At 45.1% G+C, this 25901-nt stretch overlaps 1 protein-coding gene across 2 annotated transcripts in view; it reads left to right on the forward strand.

Moving 5' to 3' along the window:
* LOC311132174 (spectrin beta chain, non-erythrocytic 1-like) overlaps window positions 1-25901 on the forward strand; it is an 82004-nt gene that overhangs the window by 42503 nt on the left and 13600 nt on the right. For both annotated transcript variants that reach the window (XM_084165393.1, XM_084165392.1), the window contains exons 5-23: window positions 7122-7318; window positions 8098-8210; window positions 8400-8587; window positions 9268-9385; window positions 9778-9936; window positions 10268-10570; window positions 10788-10941; window positions 11207-12077; window positions 12962-13099; window positions 13213-13969; window positions 18964-19166; window positions 19552-19642; window positions 19920-20066; window positions 20597-20860; window positions 22459-22683; window positions 23403-23492; window positions 23668-23952; window positions 24898-25028; window positions 25656-25860. In XM_084165393.1, coding sequence (XP_084021519.1) covers window positions 7122-7318; window positions 8098-8210; window positions 8400-8587; window positions 9268-9385; window positions 9778-9936; window positions 10268-10570; window positions 10788-10941; window positions 11207-12077; window positions 12962-13099; window positions 13213-13969; window positions 18964-19166; window positions 19552-19642; window positions 19920-20066; window positions 20597-20860; window positions 22459-22683; window positions 23403-23492; window positions 23668-23952; window positions 24898-25028; window positions 25656-25860 — 4639 coding nt within the window. The remainder of the gene's footprint in view (window positions 1-7121; window positions 7319-8097; window positions 8211-8399; window positions 8588-9267; window positions 9386-9777; window positions 9937-10267; window positions 10571-10787; window positions 10942-11206; window positions 12078-12961; window positions 13100-13212; window positions 13970-18963; window positions 19167-19551; window positions 19643-19919; window positions 20067-20596; window positions 20861-22458; window positions 22684-23402; window positions 23493-23667; window positions 23953-24897; window positions 25029-25655; window positions 25861-25901) is intronic.

Consider the following 25901-nt stretch of genomic DNA (forward strand, 5'->3'; position numbering starts at 1 on the left):
TGTGAAGGGACCAGTCATAGTGACGGACAAGAATCTGATTGGCGGAGAAGCCCCGTCTTTATTCACCAGGATAGGCTAAAATCAAGTTAACCTAGTAAGTAGCAAGTTTGCTTCAGAGCATTCATTGCCATGGTGTCTGATCAGGCTATATGTCAAGCTCTCTTTCTGGAACCGGAAATTCTGAGGTTGCTCAAATTCTGATTTGACAGATCTGGCAAACTCACTAATATGGCTTTCTGGAATATCCCTCTGGTCAACAGATTATGGTCTACAGTTTGTGATCTAAAATATCAACAGCATCAAGGGTATATGTGAGGAACATATTTTTGTAAATATAGTGTATGTGGACACCCCTTCAAATTAGTGGATTCGGCTATTTCAGCCACACCCGTTGCTGACGGGTGTATCAAATTGAGCACACAGCCATGCAATCTCCATTGACAAACATTGGCAGTAGAATGGCCTTACTGAAGAGCTCAGTGACTTTCAACATGGCACCGTCAGAGGATGCCACCTTTCCAACAAGTCAGTTCGTCAAATTTCTGCCCTGCTAGAGCTGCCCCGGTCAACTGTAAGTGCTGTTATTGTGAAGTGGAAACGTCTAGGTGCAACAACGGCTCAGCCGTGAAGTGGTAGGCCATACAAGCTCACAGAACGGGACCGCTGAGTGCTGAAGCGCGTTAAAATTGTCTGCCCTCGGTTGCAACACCCACTACCGAGTTCCAAACTGCCTCTGGAAGCAACGTCAGCACACAAACTGTTCGTCGGGGGCTTCATGGCCCCGCAGCCGCCAAGTGTTGACTGGAGGATTGTAAAGCTCGCCGCCATTGGACTCTGGAGCAGTGGAAGTGCGTTCTCTGGAGTGATGAATCACACTTCACCATCTGGCAGTCCGATGGACGAATCTGGGTTTGTCGGATGCCAGGAGAACTCTACCTGCCCCAATGCATAGTGCCAACTGTAAAGTTTGGTGGACAAGGAATAATGGTCTGGGGCTGTTTTTCATGGTTCGGGCTAGGCCCCTTAGTTCCAGTGAAGGGAAATCTTAACGCTACAGCATACAATGACATTCTAGACGATTCTGTGCTTCCAACTTTGTGGCAACAGTTTGGGGAAGGCCCTTTCCTGTTTTAGCATGACAATGCCCCCGTGCACAAAGCGAGATCCGTACAGAAATGGTTTGTCGAGATCGGTGTGGAAGAACATGACTGGCCTGCACAGAGCCCTGACCTCAATCCCATCGAACATATTTGGGATGAATTGGAACGCACACTGAGAGCCACGCCTAATCGCCAAACATCAGTGCCCGACCTAACTAACTGAATGGAAGCAAGTCCCTGCAGCAATGTTCCAACATCTAGAGGAAAGCCTTCCCAGAAGAGTGGAGGCTGTTATAGCAGTAAAGGGGGGACCAACTCCATATTAATGCCCATGATTGTGGAATGAGATGTTTGATGAGCAGGTGTCCACATACCTTTGGTCATGTAGTGTATATAGAACAATTTGGCCTATCCCATGTATTTACGGGTGAGTCACAGCCGTCTCAGGCATCACATGGCCTTGAAAGAAAAGCATCAGAGATATTTCACAATCAATGCTGTGTTTAGCACAATTGATTTGATTCATTTGAATTCATTTCATTCATTGAAACTGAAGAGGATCTGTAGAGGAGCACAGGGAGGACAGCAGAACAGATAAAGGGTTGTTCCACCTCAAAAAAACATAAGAAAGAGGATTTCAACACCCACCATCAGAGATTGTTCTGAAAATGTTTCTGTAATTTGTAACAGATATGATTAGCATTCGTGAAACATTATTTTGTTTAAATATAATTTGATCTCTGAGAAATTAAGCTAATTGATTGCACCCAAATTGGCCATTTTTTAATTTATAGGATTCAGATAATATTCAATAAATTAGTACCCAACATCTGATTTGGACCAAACTTCTTCCTACCAATGTGTACGACATGGTCAAAAGCCACCCACGGACCCCCCACACCCCATGCCAATCCCACCCCAACAACCAGTATACAGTATCAGTGTTTGACAAGTAGTATGAAGCTGTGGCTTGCAGTATTGCTTCTCCATGCTATGTAATGTATTCCCTGTGAATCTGGTGATGGTTTTGTAGTCGCTTGCATTATTTACCATAAAGTAGTGTGAAAGTACCAGGTTTTGACCACTATATGCTGCTGTTCTTGCTATGTTCACACAGTTTTATCCATTTTGCTGGTCTCTTGTGTTTATTAAATGGATCACAACATTTCCTTTGCAACTTTGGGTTCTAAACCAATAGATTTGGCTCATTATGAAAATAAAAAGCCAGTCATCCATGAAAACAATTCAGTTTGTCCTTCTCTTAGCAACCTAATGCATCAACCCAACTCACCCTGAATAGTCCAAGTGGCCGCTTTCTAAAAGGTCTATCCCTAGGGACTATCACTAGGGGCTAAAATGTTGTGACAACCCTAATAAAATAAATAATTGCATGGCAGTCTTATGTTTTTTAAATAAAAGTATCAGGAAACAGCTCTATATGTGTTGTGATTAGTGCTATGTACCATTAAACCCAACACAACCCAATACCAATTGTAAGACACTATGCAGTGTGTGTTATTTATTCCTAACCAAGTCTCAAGTCTTAACCTTTGAGTCTTGAGTCAAGTCACAAGTAATAATGGGCAAGTCTCAAGTAAAGTCCCAAGTTCCACAGCTCAGGTTGAGTCAAGTCCTCAAGGCAATTTCAATGCATCAGTGATTTTGGACCCATATGTTTTACGAACTGCATCCCTTGTTTCCCCCTCTACCACATAGTCTTTGAAACCGAATGCAACGATTTTTGGGACCGATGATGCCCTAATACAGAGGTGGCACCACAGGTCCCAGAGTGGTGGGGCAAATTGTTTTCCCTGGTGCCTGGAGCCTTTCCTAATCTGGTAACCTAACCAGGTATAAATCAGGACCTATATGGTCTGACAGTGATTCATTAGTAGTTGTAAAAATGTATTTATAAGGGCAATGATGGGAGTGGGACCAGATTGACATTTTAGTCATTTAGCAGACGTTCTTATCCAGAGCAATTAGGGTTAAGTGCCTTGCTCAAGGGCACATCTGCAGGTTTTTCACCTAGTCAGCTCTAGGATTCAACCATTGACCTTTCAGTTAATGGCCCAATGCTCTTAACCACTAGGCTACCTGCCGCCTAGGTATACAGATATGTTCTAAACAGGTCACATGATTTTAAAGAAATTCTAGAAAAACTCCTGGCCCTAGGGAGGATGAAAACCCTGTCAAACTGCAGCAACCTTGTACTTGTTAATATGAATTATATTTTAAAATTAGACTTTCCTTTACACAGACACAACCACTGCAATTGGACAATGAACTCACAGGGCTGAGCTTGCTTTATGCAGGTTTGCATCATATAAGCCTATGTAACTGCAAATAAAAAGTAACTCAGTCTATTTATGTAATCAGTATTGTGTTGTTTGATTAATTTCAGTTAATAATTTTTGATTATAAAGGTCAAAGTAGCCTAGCCAGCCAGCCCAAGTTTGAATATAGCCTAAACCAAAATTGATCACATTCACATTTTCTCCTAACACAAATATATGGACTATAAATAGGCTACATAACATTACCATTTTGTTTACCCTGGCCAGAGGGCAAGACGGCACAGGGCGCATTGGTTGTACCCTATGCAGCTGCAGTAGTTATCAGTAGCCTAGTTGATCAGACTGAGAAATCGTCTCGTTTTCCTCCCATACAGTATAGGTGTAGGCAGCTGCAACATTTCTGTGAAGAGTTCTTGCATGTGTATGTCGGGAGTGATGTGTTATCAATTTGCTAAATAAATACCGGAGTTCAGTGGAGCAGCACGCGCTTTGGTAGATGACATGCTTTGTGCCTGCCTGCGCGACATGTGATTTCCGTGAATCTGATTGGTCAAGACACAGAACAGAATGACCAGAACCTACACACACAGATAAGCTTACATAGTGCGCGAGATGACAAATCAAGTCTCTAGTCATACAGTTCAAGTCCAATATAAGTCATAGATGCTGAAGTCGAGTGGCAAGTGTTTTTTCCTTTTACCAAGTGATGTCTCAAGTCGCAAAATTTGTCACGTGACTCGAGTCCACAACTCTGTTTTTTACCATTGAAGACCATTAGAGACCATAACATTGAAACCATTAGAACTGCTGTAGCCTATTGGTTTGCTTGTTGACCAGGAATGGTCCAATAGTAACTAATACAGACCTTTTTTTAAGGGAATAAACCACACACAAAGGGGCCATTTCCTTGACACAGATTAAGAGTAAAAGAAAGACAAACTGATTTGCTTTCATGGAGGACTGTCTTGAATTGTTAGGAAGACCACACCATTTATTTTCATCATGAGCCAAATCTATTGGTTTTCTACCAAAAATTGCAAAGGAAATGTTGTGACATGAGAGCAGCAAAATTGATAAAATACTTTGGTGGTATAGCAAGACCAGCGGCATCTCGTGGTCAAAACCTGGTACTTTCACACTACTTTACGGTAAATAATGCAAGTGACCTCAACTACGAATTTCTCTGAACAGGGATAAAAAAAATATCACCAGATTCCCAGGTAATACATTACATAGTATGGAGAAGCAATACTCCAAGCCGCAGCTTCATACTACTTGTCAAACATAGAGAACTGATACAGTATACTAGTTGTTGGGGTGGGATTGGCATGGGGTGTGGGTGGTCCGTAGGTGGATTTTGACAATTTTGGGGGATTCCTCATGTCTTATAGACTGCGACTCACACTCAATTTTTCCGCTGCTCTGTCGTTCGCTACATACTTTAGTCTGAGACTGCCATCATAGAAGTTGTTTGTGGTGATGAGGGCACGAGGGGTGTTATACAAAACAAAGTTTGGATCGTCTCTAACCAATCAGAGTATCAAACCCGATGACACATTTTCAAACCGCCGCTTTACCCACATGTGTTCTGGCCCAACCCATCGGTTTCTGGACCAATCAGACGGCCCCGAATGTGTTCGCATTCTGTGAAGGGTTGTTGAGGTACTCGAATCCAGACCCATTGCGGAGAAGAAACTAACGTCCGTGGGTGTGGCGTAGCATTTGGCAGGAGTCTGGGCAAGGAGTCTGTGCAGCCAGGCAACATGTCTTACTCATTGGTAGGAAGAAGTTTGGTCCAAATCGGATGTTGGGTACTATATTTACTGAATATTATCTGAATCCTATAAATTAAAATGGCCAATTTGGGTGCAATCAATTAGCTTAATTTCTCAGAGAACAAAATAATGTTTCAGGAATGCCAGTCTTATCTGTTTCTAACTACAGAAACTATTTCAGAACAATCTGAGATGGTGGGTGTCCCGGCTTGCTGAAATGACATGGAACGACTCTGAAATCACAGCGAGGGTGTCACATCAGACATCACGGCCTAAATGTCAGGCTGTTTAGAACATCAGCAGCACTAACAGCCCTGGGCTACATGCTGAATAAGTCAATTCACTCATTAACAAAGCTAACACTGCTAATGCCCAGCTTCAAATAGAACATGACACATCAGGGTCAAATCACTTTAGTTAAACAGATGCTTAATAAAGAGAGGCACTGTGTTTGGTGTCAGGTGGAACATATTTGGAACATACAGTAAGTGGAACAAATTTTGAAAATCCATCTATTTAATTGATGAGGGAATTGGAGGCAGGAGATTTGATTAGATTATTATTATTAGATGTTTGATGTTCTTCAAAGGTCTCACCAAATTGCCACAAAAGACTTGTTGATAGACAATGTGAGTTTGTTGTTTAGTAAACAGTAGGCTCATACACAAGCAACATAGAGAGCAATAGTAATGGCGTCTTTTTGTAGGCACTAACTTCACCATGGTTTGTTGGGCAAAGCCTATGGGCAAATGTTTTTGTAGGGTTTTTGGATAAACGCGAAAATAAGGTCTGTGATAAACACAGGCTTAGGAGATCTTATACTGAACAAAAATATGAATGCAACATGCAACAATTTGAAAGATTTTACTGAGTTACAGTTCATATATAGAAATTAGTCAATTGAAGTAAATTCATTAGGCCCTAATCTATGGATTTCACATGACTGGGCAAGGGTGCAGCCACGAGTGTGCCTGGGAGGGCATAGGCCCACCCACTTGGGAGCCAGGCCCACCCACTGGGGAGCCAGGCCCAGCCAATCAGAATTAGTTTTCCCCCACAAAAGGGCTTTATTATAGACAGAAATATGCCTCAGCACCCCCTCAGATGATCCCACAGGTGAAGAAGCCAGATGTGGAGGTCCTGGGCTGGCATGGTTACACGTGGTCTGAGGTTGTGAGACCGGTTTAACATAATGCCAAATTCTCTAAAACAATGTTGGAGGTGGCTTATGGTAGAGAAACAAACATTCAATTATCTGGCAACAGCTTTGGTGGACATTCCTGCAGTCAGCATGCCAATTGCCCATTCCCTCAAAACTTGGGACATCTGTGGTGTTGTGTGACGAAACTGCACATTTTAGAGTGGCCTTTTATTGTCCCCAGCACAAGGTGCACCTGTGTAATGATCATGCTGTTTAATTAGCTTCTTGATATGCCACACCTGTCAGGTGGATGGATTATCTTGGCAAAGGAGAAGTGCTCACCAACAGGGATGTAAACAAATTTGTGCTAAACATTTGAGAGAAATAAGCTTTTTGTGCATATGGACAATTTCTGGGATCTTTTATTTCAGCTCATAAAGCATGGGACCAACACTTTACATGTTGCGTTTATGTTTTTGTTCAGTATATATGTTTTGTTCCATGAGATCAGCTAATGCACATTTTTGTGAATTTTGAAGCATTTATGTAATTTTAAAAAGCCCATAAAGCCCATAAAAGGCTTCATAATTCATAAAGGTCATGTTAACTGACTGATATTATCTCACAGAACAAAACGTATAAGACCTCAGACCTTATTTTCGGTTTTTATCCCAAAACCCTATTCTTTCCCCATTCATTTTCCCCATAGGAATGGCTGAACGAACCAGAGGTAACTCATTTCCATTTTTTACGACTACAAGCTGGCAAGCTCTATTTCCCTAACCTATGTTTTCTGTCTGTTTTCCAGATATCCCAATGTAAACATTCACAATTTCAGCACCAGTTGGAGGGATGGCATGGCCTTCAACGCCATCCTCCACAAACACAGACCTGACCTGATAGACTTTGACAAGCTGAAAAAGTCAAATGCCCACCACAACCTGCAGAATGCCTTCAACCTGGCAGAGCAACACCTGGGCCTCCACAAGCTACTGGACGTAGAGGGTTAGTACAGAGAACACACATGCAAACACACATAAGCACACACACGCGCATACATTCATGCATGCACACACAAGCACACACACATGGTCTGGTGAAAACAACACACACAGTGTACAGAACAGTAGGAGGGTGGAGGAGGAGGTGCTTACACTGCTGAAGCATACTGTACTCTAGCCCTGCCTCTCGTCCATCTGGCAGTGTTTTATGCCATTATGACAGTACATTTATACCCAGACATTTTCACCTGACACCCAGTTATGCCCTTACAGTATGCCATATTATCCCAGTATGAATACATGGAAACCTTACAACTGTTACTACTGTACAACGCTTACAGAAACCACATCATGTGTATTTTGACAGGCCGACAGCCCCATTATAGGAGGGTGACAGATACAAACAGAAAGGCAACATTCACCGCTGGAGCTCTTTCTTTTCAAGCGTGGCAGAGTAATGGCTGTGTTAAATATTTAGTAAGTGGTGGTTCTGAGATCTCAGCATGCTTTCTCAAGGCCTGCAGTATGGGGAACAAAGAGATGAAGGCGTGAGAATGCTCCCGAGCATTGTTCTGACGGAAAATAGCAGCCCTACTCCGACTGCCTCCCTCTAAACATGGCTACTAAATCAATTTCCCCTCAAATAAATTCAATTTTTCTCAGCAGAGCAGCGGGGAAGCCAAGCCCTCTGTTGATGTCTGTAGATTAGGGAAACATGGGGTAGTCAAAGCCATTTGTGTCTGACTCTTATTGTGTGTGGGTGCGTGTTTGTTACCTCTACAGATATCAGTGTGGACCACCCTGATGAGAAGTCCATCATCACCTATGTTGTGACCTACTACCACTACTTCTCCAAGATGAAGGCCCTGAAGGTGGAGGGCAAACGTATTGGGAAGGTGAGGCCTCAGAGTTCACATTTCCAACAACCTGGATCACAAGAGAACAAAGTATCCTGTCCTGTACTTCTCCAAGCACACTCATTCTCTTTACTTTATGGCCTTATATTTTAACTTTCTCACCGATGTAGCTGTAATCAGTATATAATGTATGTACTGTTATACTGATTCACCACCTTCATCTCCCAGGTGCTGGACAATGCCATTGAGACCGATAACATGATTCAGAAATATGAGAGTCTGGCCTCTGACCTCCTGGAATGGATTGAACAGACCATCATCATCCTCAACAACCGCAGGTTTGCCAACTCCCTAGTGGGAGTGCAGCAACAGCTCCAGGCCTTCAACACCTACCGTACTGTCGAAAAGCCGCCCAAGTGAGTTACACACATACACTTACATGGCAGAATTAAAAAGTCTTACACCATATCCTCCACCTATTTCCCACACAGCAGCTTTACTTGTAATTTACTGTAACATTACAGTATCTATTCCCAGAATTGACTCACCAAGGACAACACTGAAACTATCAGGGATTCTAGATGTGTACCCTATTACTCATTAACAGTTGTATCTGATTCATAGCTGTAATTTGTGGGAACTATTTCCTCTTGGTTCTGAGTAACGTCAAAGAAAAGAGAAACCTGCACACTGCTCTTGCTAGTATCACTTTTTTTATTCAAGCTTAGTGTCAGCCTCTTGGGCTTGGCATTCGTAAGAGCTTTTTTCAGAATATTTTCTTTTTATTCTGAGAAGTGGCTAAAAGCAAAGCTTGCTTAGACAGATGTTTCAGCCTGTTGAAATGGACTCTGACACCATTTCCACTGAGGCAACAATGTCACCCCTACTGCTTACAAAATACCTCTCCCTCTGTGGCCTACTGGCCTTGGATCAGGGCCGAAAAAATAATGCTTATCTTTATGTTGACAGATGGAGCTGCATGGCTCAACACAAAAGTAAAAAAGCCACCAGCCATTGGGGAGATTAGCCAAATTCCACTCAGTCTCCCCTCAGTAAGGTTTACACTCAACATTAAAATTGTTTCTGTTTCTGTCAGGTTCACTGAGAAGGGCAACCTGGAGGTTCTCCTCTTCACCATCCAGAGCAAGATGAGGGCCAACAATCAGAAGGTCTACATCCCACGGGACGGCAAACTCATCTCAGACATCAACAAGGTGAGACCTAGTGCTCCCTAAAGAACAGGCTTATCTCAGCGGCCTGGTCTAAACAAACACTCAGAAACTCATTATGTGGTGTCCTCGATTAGGTTAGAATGGATTAAGGTGATTGACAGACAGGTTAAGGGCGGTAAGCTGATCGACAGAGGGTTAAAGTAGATTTAATAGGTAGACATGATGATTTCTGTGAGTTTGGTATAGTTGATGACAGGAAGATTTACTTTGCTTTGTGCTAGGTGGATTTAGTTGCTAGGTTGGGTTAGTTGTTTGAAAGTGTGATAAGACCATAAGTCAAGTTAAAACAGGTTTAGTACAGTAGATGTATTAGGTCCGTAGAGTTCTGTACGGCGCACCTGTGTGACCGTTACTCGACCGTGTGTGTGTGTCAGGCCTGGGAGAGGCTGGAGAAGTCAGAGCATGAGAGGGAGCTGGCGCTGAGGACGGAGCTGATTCGTCAGGAGAAACTGGAGCAGCTGGCCCGCCGCTTTGACCGCAAGGCCGCCATGAGAGAGACCTGGCTGAGTGAGAACCAACGGCTCGTCTCACAGGTAACACACACACACTCATGAAAACACTAATACCACATGCTCATTGATACACACACACTGGTGGTATACACTAACAATGACGCCACTCCTACTGTATTGTCTACTTGAACTGTATTGGTTCATAGCATACCCTTGTGGTCATACAGAGTAATGTACAATGAAGTAATTTACTCCCTTGATTCATCCTCATGATCTTGACCCATTTAATATCCCCACTAGTTCTAAAAACAAAAACTACTGAATGGAGATTATGCCACTGCTTAGCAGTTAGATACAAACCCATAACTCTCCTCACTCCGTCTTTCTCTCCCCCTCTTCCGCCCTCCCTCAGGACAACTTTGGTTTCGACCTGCAGGCAGTGGAGGCCGCCACCAAGAAGCACGAGGCCATCGAGACGGACATCGGCGCCTACGAGGAGCGTGTGCAGGCTGTGCTCTCCGTGGCCAAGGAGCTGGAGGCAGAGAACTACCACGACATCAAGCGCGTGACAGCGAGGAAGGACAACGTGCTGCGTCTGTGGGAGTACCTGCTGGAACTGCTGAAGGCCCGGCGCATCCGGCTGGAGATGAACCTGGGCCTGCAGAGGGTCTTCCAGGAGATGCTTTACATCATGGACTGGATGGACGAGATGAAGGTGAGGAAAATGATGTTGGTGGTGAAGATGATGATGATGGATGGATAGAGCCAACACTGTGGTTGGATGGTGGGGTAAGAATTGTCTTGATACAGTAGCTTACTCAGTCACATATTTGTGATGTAAGAGCTATTGCCTATTTCTTAGTTACATTACCCACTATTTACCCAGTGACCTGTGGCCTTCCTGACCCTGGTGATGTGTCCTGTATCTTCAGATGCTGCTGCTGTCCCAGGACTATGGGAAACACCTGCTGGGAGTGGAGGACCTGCTGCAGAAGCACGCTCTGGTGGAGGCTGATATCGCCATCCAGGCCGACCGCGTCAAAGCCGTCAACAACAACGCTCAGAAGTTCGCCATTGATGCAGAGGGTGAGTAACATGTGCTGGGATTACAGTCAGTTTTGGGTGGTAGGTGATTATGCTCTCTCTGTGGGTGATACCTGTAGGCTATAGAAGAGATTTGAGATTAATTGTATCCTGAAAGGGTATAGCTATATAGTCCTATTGTAAAATCCAAGCCAATTCTGCCACCTGTCAGCAAAATAAGTCATTGATCTTTGTCAGGTAGAGCATGTATTCTCAGTTTAAATGATAAAGGTGCGCTAAGTGTGATGTGTTCCTGTCCCCTCTTTAGGCTACAAGCCCTGTGACCCCCAGGTGATCCGGGACCGAGTGGCCCACATGGAGTTCTGTTACGCAGAGCTGAGCCAGCTGGCCGCCGAGCGCCGCGCCCGCCTGGAGGAGTCCCGACGCCTCTGGAAGTTCTTCTGGGAGATGGCCGAGGAGGAGGGCTGGATCCGGGAGAAAGAGCAGATCCTGTCCTCGGAGGACTGCGGCAAGGACCTGACGGGCACCGTGCGCCTGCTGAGCCAGCACCGCGCCTTCGAGGATGAGATGATTGGCCGTGCTGGCCACCTGCAGCAGACCATCAAACAGGGAGAGGAGCTGGTGGCCGCCGACCACTTCGGAGCTGACAAGATCCGTGAGCGCATCCAGGACATCCAGGAGCAGTGGGCGGCCTTGGAAAGGGTGTCTGCCATCAGGAAGGCCCGGCTGGAGGAGGCCTGCAACCTGCACCAGTTCCAGGCTGACGCCGATGACATCGACGCCTGGATGCTGGATGTTCTCCGCATTGTGTCCAGTGCCGACGTGGGTCACGACGAGTTCTCCACCCAGGCTCTGGTCAAGAAGCACAAGGACGTGGCCGAGGAGATCGCCAGCTACCGACCAGTCATTGACGCCCTGCACGAGCAGTCCAAAACCCTACCCAGGGAACAGACTGGCTCAGAGGAAGTGCAGGGGCGCCTGGCGGGCATCGAGGAGCGCTATAGGGAGGTGGCTGAGCTGACCCGGCTGAGGAAGCAGGCCCTGCAGGATGCCCTGGCCCTCTACAAGATGTTCAGCGAGGCGGACGCCTGTGAGGTGTGGATCGATGAGAAGGAGCAGTGGCTCAACAGTATGGAGATACCAGAGAAACTGGAGGATCTTGAAGTGGTTCAGCACAGGTAAAGACACCCAGCCTAACCATGCTTATTCAGTCCAGATGCATTATGTCAGTTGATCAATTTGGAGATTTGCTGTTGTCATTTCAGGACAACCCATTCTCTTGAGGCAGACTGTGTAGACATAGAACTCCCACAGTGAAACCACTGTGCAAAGGAAATGAGTTGTAAGAATATTTCCCATCATGTTTGCAATAACTTTGTATGTTTGTCACAGCTAGAATTAAATGAATGTTCTCCCGGCGGTTTGACTGGCCATTGGAATGTAGCACGGTGGGAGGGATGTGTGAAACAAACACTTTTTATGCAAACTAGGGTGGGCCACTAGTGTAATGTGTGGGAACTAGACTCCTATAATTCACTTTCCACTTAACAACAGAGCCCACAATGTTTTAAAGCCAATCATCCTAAAGTCTTCCCACATTGAGAAGAAACAGGCACTTGTCCGCAGTTAGCTAAGTGTTTTGGACAGCGGTTCAATGGCTTGTTTACTCCAACGTGTGTCTCTGGTCTGAAATGATCTCTCCCCCTCCACACTGTTTACTCACTGTGCACCGCATGGAATCATTCCCAGACTCCTGCTTCATTGGCTTTGCTTCTATGTGATATACTGGCAACTGGAACATGACATTATAGTTCAGCTGGAAACAATGCATGTTAACAGGATTTACATTAAGATAAAATTGTTTCCATGTGTTTATGTACAGTACACTCTACCGTCTCTCACGTTTCTACCTCTACTCCTCTACCACCTCCTCTCCCTCTCTAACACCCCTCTCTACACCATCATCCTCCCCCTCCCATCTCCCTCTATTCCTCCCCCTCCTCTTCCCCTTCTCTACCCCTCCCCCTCATCTTCCCCTTCTCTACCCCCACTTCCCCCGCAGGTTTGAGAGTCTGGAGCCAGAGATGAACAACCAAGCTTCCCGCGTTGCTGTGGTGAACCAGATTGCTAGGCAACTCATCCACAGTGGTCACCCCAGTGAAAATGAGATCAAAGCCCAACAGGACAAACTCAACACCAGGTATAGTAATGCCCTACATCAACCTAAACACCAACTACAGTTATCCTCAGTTAATAACCTCTAGTGGAAAAGTACTGTTCCCTGACTGTGTGTGTGTTTCTACGTCTCTCTAGATGGAGCCAGTTCCGTGACCTAGTTGACCTGAAGAAAGACTCCCTCAACTCTGCTCTGGGTGTGCAGAACTACCACCTGGAGTGCAACGAAACCAAGTCGTGGATCCGTGAGAAGACCAAGGTGATCGAGTCCACCCAGGAGCTGGGCAACGACCTGGCCGGGGTCATGGCCCTGCAGCGCAAACTCACTGGCATGGAGCGCGACCTGACCGCCATCGAGGACAAGCTGGGAGAACTGGGGAAGGAGGGGGAGCGCCTGGCAGCCGAGCACCCCGACCAGGCCCAGGGCATCATGGGTCGTCTGGGGGAGATCACAGGGGTGTGGGACGAGATGAAGGGCACCCTGAAGAACCGCGAGGAGTCCCTGGGTGAGGCCAGCAAGCTGCAGCAGTTCCTCCGGGAGCTGGATGACTTCCAGTCATGGCTGTCCAAGACCCAGACGGCCATCGCTTCAGAAGACATGCCCAACACACTGGCCGAGGCCGAGAAGCTGCTGGCGCAGCACGAGGGCATCAAGAACGAGATCCGCAACTATGAGGCGGACTACCAGAAGATGAGGGACATGGGCGAGATGGTGACCCAGGACCAGACGGACGCCCAGTACATGTTCCTGAGGCAGAGGCTGCAGGCCCTGGACACAGGCTGGAACGAGCTGCACAAGATGTGGGAGAACCGTCAGAACCTGCTGTCCCAGTCCCATGCCCACCAGCTGTTCCTCAGGGACACCAAGCAGGCTGAGGCCTTCCTCAACAACCAGGTAACATCGCATTACATTACACAGTACAGACTCCATTTGGCTCACACAAATGTTGGTGAGAAGTAAGCAAAATTATATTTAGGATAGACTGGGTGGCACAGTGTCCAAGGAGAGTTCTTAATACTGCGACTAGCGATTGCATCGTGTGAATCACATGCATCACACTGTTGGTGTTTACTCAACTTTGGTGAAATAATGGCCTTCTTCTCATGCAAATTGTTAAAGAAAGTGGGTGTGTGTGTTCACGTGGCAGTGTGTGTGTGCATTCCTGTGAACCCGCTCTCATTATTAGTGTGATGCTAACAGAGGCAGACGGCTCTATTAGTCAGATCATTGTCTGGGGCTTTAGCTGAACCATACTGACTGGACATCACTGCCCTGTTCTGCACCACCACTCACATCAGAGCCAATCAGACGCACACACACACACCCTCTGTGGGCTCAGTCCTCTGGAAGGATTTCTGAGATAAACACCTTGTCGGCTGTTACTATGCTACAGTAGGCTACAGTTTACGAGAGTCACCTGCTTGTTCTTGATCAAGTGTCGAATCCCACACTCACTAACACCTCTACTACAATCTTGCATGCTTTTTCAAACAGCTGTAACTGTATATGCATTCGTAAATCAGGTCCTTTCTTGAGTTGGGCTCTGGGATGGAACAACCGTTGAGCATCTGTGCTTGGTTGATTGTGGAGGAAAGGGGTTGTGTGTGTGTGTGTGTGTGTGTGTGTGTGTGTCCCACATCTGTTGCAAGGGGGTAAGGATGTTAGGGAGAATATAGGATGAACCACAATAATTGTTTGCTAAAATAATAATTGCTTGACAAAAATGTAATGTAATGCAATGGCAATCCGGGTTATAGGTAACAATCCTTTGCATGAACTGCTGACATTATTACGCATATTAATTGATAATGATGGAAATTAAGATATGCAAGATTTGAATAGATATGTATTTTTAATCGTTATATACAGTGGGGAGAACAAGTATTTGATACACTGCCGATTTTGCAGGTTTTCCTACTTACAAAGCATGTAGAGGTCTGTAATTTTTATCATAGGTACACTTCAACTGTGAGAGACGGAATCTAAAACAAAAATCCAGAAAATCACATTGTATGATTTTAAAGTAATTAATTTGCATTTTATTGCATGACATAAGTATTTGATCACCTACCAACCAGTAAGAATTCCGGCTCTCACAGACCTGTTTGTTTTTCTTACCTGTCCACACACTCAATCAAACAGACGCCAACCTCTCCACAATGGCCAAGACCAGAGAGCTGTGTAAGTACATCAGGAATAAAATTGTAGACCTGCACAAGGCTGGGATGGGCTACAGTACAATAGGCAAGCAGCTTGGTGAGAAGGCAACAACTGTTGGCACAATTATTAGAAAATGGACGAAGTTCAAGATGACGGTCAATCACCCTCGGTCTGGGGCTCCATGCAAGATCTCACCTCGAAAACCATTAGTAACACACTACGCCGTCATGGATTAAAATCCTGCAGCGCACGCAAGGTCCCTCTGCTCAAGCCAGCGCAAGTCCAGGCCAGTCTGAAGTTTGCCAATGACCATCTGGATGATCCAGAGAAGGAATGGGAGAAGGTCATGTGGTCTGATGAGACAAAAATAGAGCTTTTTGGTCTAAACTCCACTCGCCGTGTTTGGAGGAAGAAGAAGGATGAGTACAACCCCAAGAACACCATCCCAACCGTGAAGCATGGAGGTGGAAACATCATTCTTTGGGGATGCTTTTCTGCAAAGGGGACAGGACGACTGCACCGTAACACATGACCTTCTCCCATTCCTCCTCTGGATCATCCAGATGGTCATTGGCAAACTTCAGACGGGCCTGGACATGCGCTGGCTTGAGCAGGGGGACCTTGCTTGCGCTGCAGGATTTTAATCCATGACGGCGTAGTGTGTTACTAATGGTTTTCTTTGAGACTGTGGTCCCAGCTCTCTTCAGGTCATTGACCAGGTCCTGCCGTGTAGTTCTGGGCTGATCCCTCACCTTCCTCATGATCATTGATGCCCCACGAGGTGAGATCTTGCATGGAGCCCCAGACTGAGGGTGATTGACCATCATCTTGAATTTCTTCCATTTTCTAATAATTGCGCCAACAGTTGTTGCCTTCTCACCAAGCTGCTTGCCTATTGTCCTGTAGCCCATCCCAGCCTTGTGCAGGTCTACAATTTTATCCCTGATGTCCTTACACAGCTCTCTGGTCTTGGCCATTGTGGAGAGGTTGGAGTCTGTTTGATTGAGTGTGTGGACAGGTGTCTTTTATACAGGTAACAAGTTCAAACAGGTGCAGTTAATACAGGTAATGAGTGGAGAACAGGAGGGCTTCTTAAAGAAAAACTAACAGGTTTGTGAGAGCCGGAATTCTTACTGGTTGGTAGGTGATCAAATACTTATGTCATGCAATAAAATGCAAATTAATTACTTAAAAATCATACAATGTGATTTTCTGGATTTTTGTTTTAGATTCCGTCTCTCACAGTTGAAGTGTACCTATGATAAAAATTACAGACCTCTACATGCTTTGTAAGTAGGAAAACCTGCAAAATCGGCAGTGTATCAAATACTTGTTCTCCCCACTGTACATTACTCTTACTGAATTTCCATGTGGGCGAGGATATTGGAAATTTAATCAAAGCCTATTGGATGATAACTTGTTTTTAACTAGGACAGAGGAATTTATAACTGAATTCTTCCGGCATAACATAGGTACAGCAAATCCCCTTATTGTATGGGACACTTTTAAATGTGCCTTTAGAGGCCATGCAATTCAGTACTCATCTCAAAAACGAAAGCAATTTAGGTCAAAAGACTCCATACTAACAAAGGAAATAGAACGTCTAACAGAACAGATAGATAGCAATAAAAACTGTAACATAGGGGGTCAGAATAAATTAGAGAAAAAAACAAAAATAAATGGAGGAACTTATTCAAGAAAAATCAAATGTAATATATTATTAAAAATGAAGCTAACTGGATGGAATATGGGGAGAAATGCACCAAATTATTTTTTCATCTTCAAAATACAGTGAGGGGAAAAAAGTATTTGATCCCCTGCTGATTTTGTATGTTTGCCCACTGACAAAGAAATTATCAGTCTATAATTTTAATGGTAGGTTTATTTGAACAGTGAGAGACAGAATAACAACAACAAAATCCAGAAAAACCCATGTCAAAAATGTTATGAATTGATTTGCATTTTAATGAGGGAAATATGTATTTGACCCCCTCTCAATCAGTAAGATTTCTTTCTCCCAGGTTTCTTTTCTACAGGTAATGAGCTGAGATTAGGAGTACACTCTTAAAGGGAGTGCTCCTAATCTCAGTTTGTTACCTGTATAAAAGACACCTGTCCACAGAAGCGATCAATCAATCAGATTCCAAACTCTCCACCATGGCCAAGACCAAAGAGCTCTCCAAGGATGTCAGGGACAAGATTGTAGACCTACACAAGGCTGGAATGGGCTACAAGACCATCGCCAAGCAGCTTGGTGAGAAGGTGACAACAGTTGGTGCGATTATTCGCAAATGGAAGAAACACAAAATAACTGTCATTCTCCCTCGGCCTGGGGCTCCATGCAAGATCTCACCTCGTGGAGTTGCAATGATCATGAGAACAATGAGGAATCAGCCCAGAACTACACGGGAGGATCTTGTCAATGATCTCAAAGCAGCTGGGACCATAGTCACCAAGAAAACAATTGGTAACACACTGCGCCGTGAAGGACTGAAATCCTGCAGCGCCCGCAAGGTCCCCCTGCTTAAGAAAGCACATATACATGTCAGTCTGAAGTTTGCCAATTAATGATTCAGAGGAGAACTGGGTGAAAGTGTTGTGGTCAGATGAGACCAAAATGGAGCTCTTTGGCATCAACTCAACTCGCCGTGTTTGGAGGAGGAGGAATGCTGCCTATGACCTCAAGAACACCATCCCCACCGTCAAACATGGAGGTGGAAACATTATGCTTTGGGGGTGTTTTTCTGCTAAGGGGACAGGACAACTTCACCGCATCAAAGGGACGATGGACAGGGCCATGTATCGTCAAATCTTGGGTGAGAACCTCCTTCCCTCAGCCAGGGCATTGAAAATGGGTCGTGGATGGGTATTCCAGCATGACAATGACCCAAAACACACGGCCAAGGCAACAAAAGAGTGGCTCAAGAAGAAGCACATTAAGGTCCTGGAGTGGCCTAGCCAGTCTCCAGACCTTAATCCCATAGAAAATCTGCGGAGGGAGCTGAAGGTTCGAGTTGCCAAACATCAGCCTCGAAACCTTAATGACTTGGAGAAGATCTGCAAAGAGGAGTGGGACAAAATCCCTCCTGAGATGTGTGCAAACCTGGTGGCCAACTACAAGAAACATCTGACCTCTGTGATTGCCAACAAGGGTTTTGCCACCAAGTACTAAGTCATGTTTTGCAGAGGGGTCAAATACTTATTTCCCTCATTAAAATGCAAATCAATTTATTACATTTTTTACATGCGTTTTTCTGAATTTGTTGTTGTTATTCTGTCTCTCACTGTTCAAATAAACCTACCATTAAAATTATAGACTGATAATTTCTTCGTCAGTGGGCAAACGTACAAAATCAGCAGGGGATCAAATACTTTTTTCCCTCACTGTGTATATATATATATATATATATATATATATTTACTTATTTTAATTTGACCTTTATTTAACTAGGCAAGTCAGTTAAGAACAAATTCTTATTTACAATGACGGCCTACACCGGCCAAACCTGGACGACTCTGGGCCAATTTGTGAGAAAAAAAAACATATGGGGGATTGGAAGAATGCAGACAATTACATTGATGGAAGTTACAATCTATCTGCAATATTAAAGCTGATCTACCCCCCTAAAAAAAGCTGATTTTTTTTCTCACAAAATAAATACATTAATACCAACACCTCTACTACCCTCTGCTTCCCTACCTCCTTCTCTCCATCCTCTCTCTCTCAGGAGTATGTGCTGGCCCATACTGAGATGCCCACGACTCTGGAGGGGGCGGAGGGAGCCATTAAGAAGCAGGAGGACTTCATGACCACCATGGACGCCAATGAGGAGAAGATCAACGCCGTGGTGGACACCGGACGCAGACTGGTCAGTGACAAAAACATCAACTTTGACCGCATCCAGGAGAAAGTGGACTCTATCGATGAGAGGTATTGAATGCTTTGTTAAAAGCGCTATACAATTTGATTTAGTGTGTATGTGGAGAACTGAGGCTGATTTTGTGAATGTGTTTACTCCAGTGATGATTATGTCAGCGATGTTACATGCATAGATTAAACTGAATTACATGCATAGAATAAATTAAATTACATGCATAGAATTAAGAATTACATACATAGAATAAATTAAATGACATGCATAGAATTAAAAATTACATGCATAGAATAAATTGTATGTATAGCACTTGTCAGGTTTGCTTAACATCATCTAGGTGTTAGAATTACCAATATACGTGTTAAGAAAATATGTTTCTGAGCCGTTACCTCTCTCAGTGCTAAATCCATCACGTTAACCACTGTCCTTCTGTTTGTGTAGACATAAGAATAACCGCTTGGCGGCCAGTGAGCTCCTCTGTAAGCTGAAGGATAACAGAGACCTACAGAAGTTCCTTCAGGACTGCCAAGAGGTGAGCTGCCACCTGCCACCTGCCCCCTACCAAACCCATACAACACTCCCCCCAGACCCCCACTGCAACACACCCATATCTGCCAGCTAGGGCTACACCAGCACTTCATTCACACACAACCAAACCCGAACACCTACTGATTCCTCCTACTACCTCTATAGAGTACAGTACTGTAGGTAGAATTAATCAGTAATTATGGATGGTGCCAAGATGTGGTTGTGTGGATGAGTCTGTGTGTGTCCGTCTGTCTCACTGATTGGCTCTCTGGTGTGTGCAGCTGTCCCTGTGGATCAATGAGAAGATGCTCACGGCTCAGGACATGTCGTATGACGAAGCCAGGAACCTCCACAGCAAATGGCTCAAACACCAGGCCTTCATGGCCGAGCTGCAGTCCAACAAGGAGTGGCTGGACAAGATTGAGAAGGTCAATGACTAAATGATGGGTGTCTGATCTTTTTGACAATTTCGTTGCATATGTCTTCTCCCTGTTTATGTTTTGTGAGTGTGCGTGTCCCTTAAACTCTGTGTGCGTCTGTGTGTGGGTGTGTTTTTCCCCTGTGTAAAGTTGTTTTAGTTAATAGACTGTTGTTGATGCTTATGGCCCCCAAAACACTCCAGTCTGATGAGCACAGCCCTCTCCTGTGGATATTTTAGTCCTAAATGCAGAGAGATTAAGTCATAACAACCACGTGGGGTATTATTATACTCACATTCAGTGGAATTAATTTCAAAACAAGCTTTCAGCAGAATCAGCGCAATAGTTCTGCAGATCAGAACTAGTAGTTTGAAAGTTCAGTATTGATGCTTGTTTCTATGAGTGATTGTGGGCAGAGTCACATTGCTCAGGTCAGATTGAAAGAATCACCAATTTTCCAGTGTCTTCCTATATTCCTATAGTGTATATCTATTTATCTCCATAATGTCCTAACCTGTTTTTCTCCCACCCAATCCCAGGATGGGATGCAGCTGATAGCTGAGAAGCCGGAGACCGAGGCCATGGTGAAGGAAAAGCTGGCAGCACTCCATAAGATGTGGGATGACCTCGAGTCCACCACCCAGACCAAGGCCAAGTGTCTGTTTGACGCCAACAAGGCCGAGCTGTTCACCCAGAGCTGTGCCGACCTGGACAAGTGGCTGGTGGGAGTGGATGGACAGATCCAATCAGACGACTACGGCAAAGATCTGACCAGCGTCAACATCCTGCTCAAAAAACAACAGGTACTGTGCTACTGGAGCTTGACATATTGTATGTCTCCCACAGTTATGTCACTATATTGGACTGCGCTCTTTTCCTCTCCCTTTGATTGGTGTGTAAATGGTCAATTTCTGTATCATTTTAGATCATGGTTTGATATTAGGTGAAGTGCAATGTCAGTAATTGACCTGAGGATAAATTCACTTGTATAGCCAAACTATTAATGAAATGTTAAGCCTGATATTAGGTTTTCACTTTTACTTTAATTATGAAAATTGCAGCATAAGCTACACCGCACACGTATGCCGTGTTGGCTCATAGTTTATTATGCAGATAGTTTATTCATACTAGCGAGCAGTGGTGGAAAAAGTACCCATTTGTCATACTTGAGTAAAAGTAAAGATACCTTTAATAGAAAATGACTCAAGTAAAAGTGAAAGTCACCCAGTAAACTAATACTTGAGTAAAATACAAAGTATTTGGTTTTAAATATACTTAAGTATCAAAAGTAAATGTAATTGCTAAAATATACTTAAGTATCAAAAGTAAAAGTAAAAGTATAAATCATTTCAAAGTCCTTATATTAAGCAAACCAGACGGCATCATTTTCTTGTTTTTTATTTATTTATGGATAGCCAGGGGCATGCTCCAACACTCAGACATTATTTACAAACAAAGCATGTGTTTAGTGAGTCCACCAGATAAGAGGCTGTAGGGATGACCAGGGATGTTATTTTGATAATTGTGTGAATTAGACCATTTTATTGTCCTGCTAAGCATTCAAAATGTAATGAGTACTTTTGGGTGTCAGGGAGTAAAAAGTACATAATTTTCTTTAGGAATGTAGTGAAGCAAAAGTTGTCAAAAATATAAGAAGTAAAGTACAGATAACCCCAAAAACGACTTAAGTAGTACTTTCAAGTATTTTTACTCAAGTACTTTACACCACTGCTAGCGAGTGGCGCTGTAGTGAGCAGACGAACCACGTTATGTAACAGCCTCTTCATGCTTCTCACATACACACACTCCCCCCACCCACCACATTATGTTAACTCTCCCTCGCCATGATGTGTGGAGGAGCCAGCTCGGTGTCTGTGAGATGAGCTCCCACTGTGTATGTGTGTAGTGTGTGAGAGAGACAGAGAGGGAGTAAAACAGAGAGAGAAATGGAGCAGAACAGAGAGCACTTGGTAGAAATACAGTAGAAAATGCTGATTGTATGTTAGCAATTATAAACTGGGTGGTTCGAGCCCTGAATGCTGATTGTATCAGACCGTATACCACGGGTATGACAAAACATGTATTTTTACTGCTCTAATTACGTTGGTAACCAGTTTATAATAGCAATAAGGCACCTCAGGGGTTTGTGGTATACGGCCAATATACCACGGCTAAGGGCTGTGTCCAGGCACTCTGCGATGTGTCGTGAGTAAGCCATATTCCACTGTTTGTTCGATCTGGAAGAGGGAGAGCAAGCGAGAGAGAGACCGGAAACTCGTAGAGCACAAACGAGACGGAGAGCTCTGGAACGCATGCTACAGGGTTGACCAGAGAGGGAGCTAGAGAGAGCATGCTATGACTGTCTCACTCCTCTCCACTCCTCCTGGTGTGGCGTCCTTAGATGCTGGAGAGCCAGGTGGAGGTGCGTCAGAAGGAGGTGGAGGAGCTGCAAAGCCAGGCCCAGGTCCTCAGCCTGGAGGGGAAGGACACAGACGAGGTGGACGGCCAGCGCCGCATCGTGGAGAAGAAGTTCCAGCAGCTGCTGGACCCACTGAAGAAGAGGAAGGGAAACCTCATGGCCTCCCGCGAGATCCACCAGTTCAACAGAGACGTGGAGGACGAGATCGTAAGTACATTAAACCTTTAATCTAGCCTAGTCGTGTGTGTGTCTGTGTCTGGCTGTGTGTGTGTGTGTGTGTGTCTCTGTGTGTGTGTTTGTCTGTTTGTGTGTCTGTCTGTCTGTCAGTGTGGGTGTGCACATGTGTGTTTCAGAGAACGAATGAGAGAGATTATGTATGCCTACTTGTGCAAGTCTTAATTGTATTTTCATGCAAATGTATATAGGCTACAGTATGTTTTGTGTGCTTGTTTGAAATCCCTGCCCTATGGCAGCAGAAGCTGAACAGCAGAGCAGTTTCCTTGTGTCTGAAGTGATTTAAGAGATAAAATCACAATTTTCATCTCTTCAAGTCTTTTTTCTCCTCTTTTGAGGGAAGGCACCCACTGAGAGTAGCAGCAGGTGCATGCTTTCAAAGCTGTGAGGGTCTCTTTGTTATTGTAATGACTGTATTGACTCCTTTCATACAGACAAGCAGGAGCAGGCCACGTGTTTTGAAATTACTGGGTTGGGTCTCTGAATGGAACTGAAGTGTCTCATCTGCGTATGCCATCAACTGCATTTTAAAATGCTTACTTCAGTCAGTCAGAACATAAAACGCTTTGCCCAAATCATGCTTATTTCAAGTGGTTAGTTGTGGTTAAGTTTAAATGCTGTCATTGCTTTTGCTATATCAATGTATCAATCTTCCGAAATTATTCCTACCTATTTCTGTGTTTTCCTCTTAGCTCTGGGTTGAAGAGAGAATGCCACTGGCAACATCTACAGACCACGGAAACAACCTGCAAACAGTCCAGTTACTCATCAAGAAAAACCAGGTAAGAAACAAACTCCATCCTTTTGAACCTTGAACAATATTTACATCCGTAGAATATAGCTCTTAGCATTTACAGCACTACCATTAGAATCCAGTGATGGATCTATTTCTGTACCAGATAACCGCTGTACTTTTAAACCAGCTGACCTGCTGCCTTTTGACCTGTCCCCCACCAGACCCTGCAGAAGGAGATCCAGGGCCACCAGCCGCGCTGTGATGACATCTTTGAGCGGAGTCAGCAGGTGCTGAAGGATGACGACAACAGCCCCAGCGGCGAGGGGATCCGCCAGCGGCTGGCCGACCTGCGGCACCTGTGGGCCCAGATCCTGGAGGAGACGGGCAAACGCCATGGACGCCTGGAGGAGGCCCACAAGGCCCAGCAGTACTACTTTGATGCTGCCGAGGCCGAGGCCTGGATGAGCGAGCAGGAGCTCTACATGATGTCAGAGGAGAAAGCCAAGGTGAGGGGTGCAGTGGGTTAGAAAGCTAAAATTGTTATTCATAAGCAATCAGAATGGGGTTTGAATGTGAAGTAGGATGGTGATTGGACCTGATAGGATGAGTAGCTGAAGGCTACGGCAAGCCGGTAGAGATACAAAGTGGGTTTTGGTTAGGACTGGTAGGTTGCACTCCAGTATTTTGTTGGGATGGATCATTAGTAGGGGCAAAGTTTAATAGGAAATGGGGTTTGGTTAAAGGACAAGCTTCTTTTTTGTTACAGGGCAAAGCTGCTGGATAGGAGAAGGGCTGGTTGATACTGTACCAGGGGTATTGCTGCACTTGGTAGAGTTAGGACTGTGACTGTTGCCCAGTAAGTTGTTGGTCTACCAGGCAGAAGTGGGTCCTTGTCACGGGGAGAATGAGGAAGTCAGTGGAGGGTGAAAGACAAGGGCAGTGACTTGGGCAAAAGTGCTGCATCCCAAATCTTCCCCTTCTCCTTGACGCTCTGCCCTCCATTTGCGCATTCACTTGCGCCTCCGCCAAATGCACAAGTGTCCCAAAACTGATGGAGTGAAAAATATCGAGGGTATAGGAGCTAATTAAGACTCGCCACTCTCTGGAAGTCACCCTCAGAGTTTTGTTAGCTACATGTGGCAACGGAGGGACCTCCGAGCTAGTTGGTAGGGGCGAGGGGATGGTTTAGGATTCACCGAGGGCTATGTGGTATTGTGGGATATTGGATGTGAAAGGTGAGTAGGCAGAGAGAAGTCTTCCAGGCCATGGTTTCATGTGTCCTTGACACCTTAACATTCTCCTTCTACAGGACTGGATCTCTGTGAGACTAGTCTATTTCTAGTCGATACTGGGTCCTCTACACTGATTGTATGTACCTGTTCACACTCACTATCTGTGTCTGTGCACTCACTGTCTGCGTCTTCCTTGACTCTCTCTCTCTCTCTGTGTAGGATGAGCAGAGCTCCGTGGCTATGCTGAAGAAGCACCAGATCCTGGAGCAGGCTGTGGAGGACTACGCTGAGACTGTCCACCAGCTCTCCAAGACCAGCAGGGGCCTGACGGCCGCCGGACACCCAGAAAGGTGAGGGGTCTCAGGGGCTCATCCTCAGGGTTAACAATTCCCTCCAGTGAAAATTGGAAGTTGAAACCATGATCATATCCACCCATTCCAGACTAAAGAACTTTAAAGGGATAGTTCGGGATTTTGGCAATGAACTCATGGATGCCATTTTTAATGTCTCCCCGTCCAGTATGAAGGAAGTTAGAGGTAGTTTTGTGGGCCGATGCTAACTTGCATTAGCGCAATGACTGGAAGTTTACAGGAGTTGTTCCCATTGACTTACAGTCATTGCACTAACGCTAGTTAGCAACTTCCTTCAAACTGCACACTGAGACATAGAAATGGTACCCACTAGTTAATCTGACTCTAGGGAAGTAGATAAAGGGCTTCATTGCCAAAATCCCTAACTATCCCTTTAAGGGTTTAAACTCTAGCCCAGAGTGGTCAGTCAGTACCAGACAACTAACATTAGATCACTGTAAGGTTAAGCTCCACACCTGCTGAGTTGAAGTAGGATTTAACCACCCAGAGTTTTAAGACTTGACAGTTTAGCATCACAGAAGAGAGTGAGGATAGGATAATGTGGCTCATGTAGATCCTATATCCTAACCCCCTCCCTACCTCCTCCTTCCTCCTCCTGCTGTGTAGTGAGCGGATCGGCATGCGTCAGTCCCAGGTGGATAAGCTATATGCAGGGCTCAAGGACCTGTCGGAGGAGAGGAGGGGGAAGCTGGACGAGAGGTTCCGTCTTTTTCAGCTCAACAGGGAGGTGGATGACCTGGAGCAGTGGATCGCTGAAAGGGAGGTGGTGGCTGGGTCACATGAGCTGGGACAGGACTACGAACATGTCACGGTATGTGCAGCCATGCCACCCATGTTCCCCTGTTGCCAGAG

Source organism: Coregonus lavaretus (assembly GCF_964263955.1).
Source record: "Coregonus lavaretus genome assembly, chromosome: 1".
Taxonomy (NCBI): Eukaryota; Metazoa; Chordata; class Actinopteri; order Salmoniformes; family Salmonidae; genus Coregonus; species Coregonus lavaretus.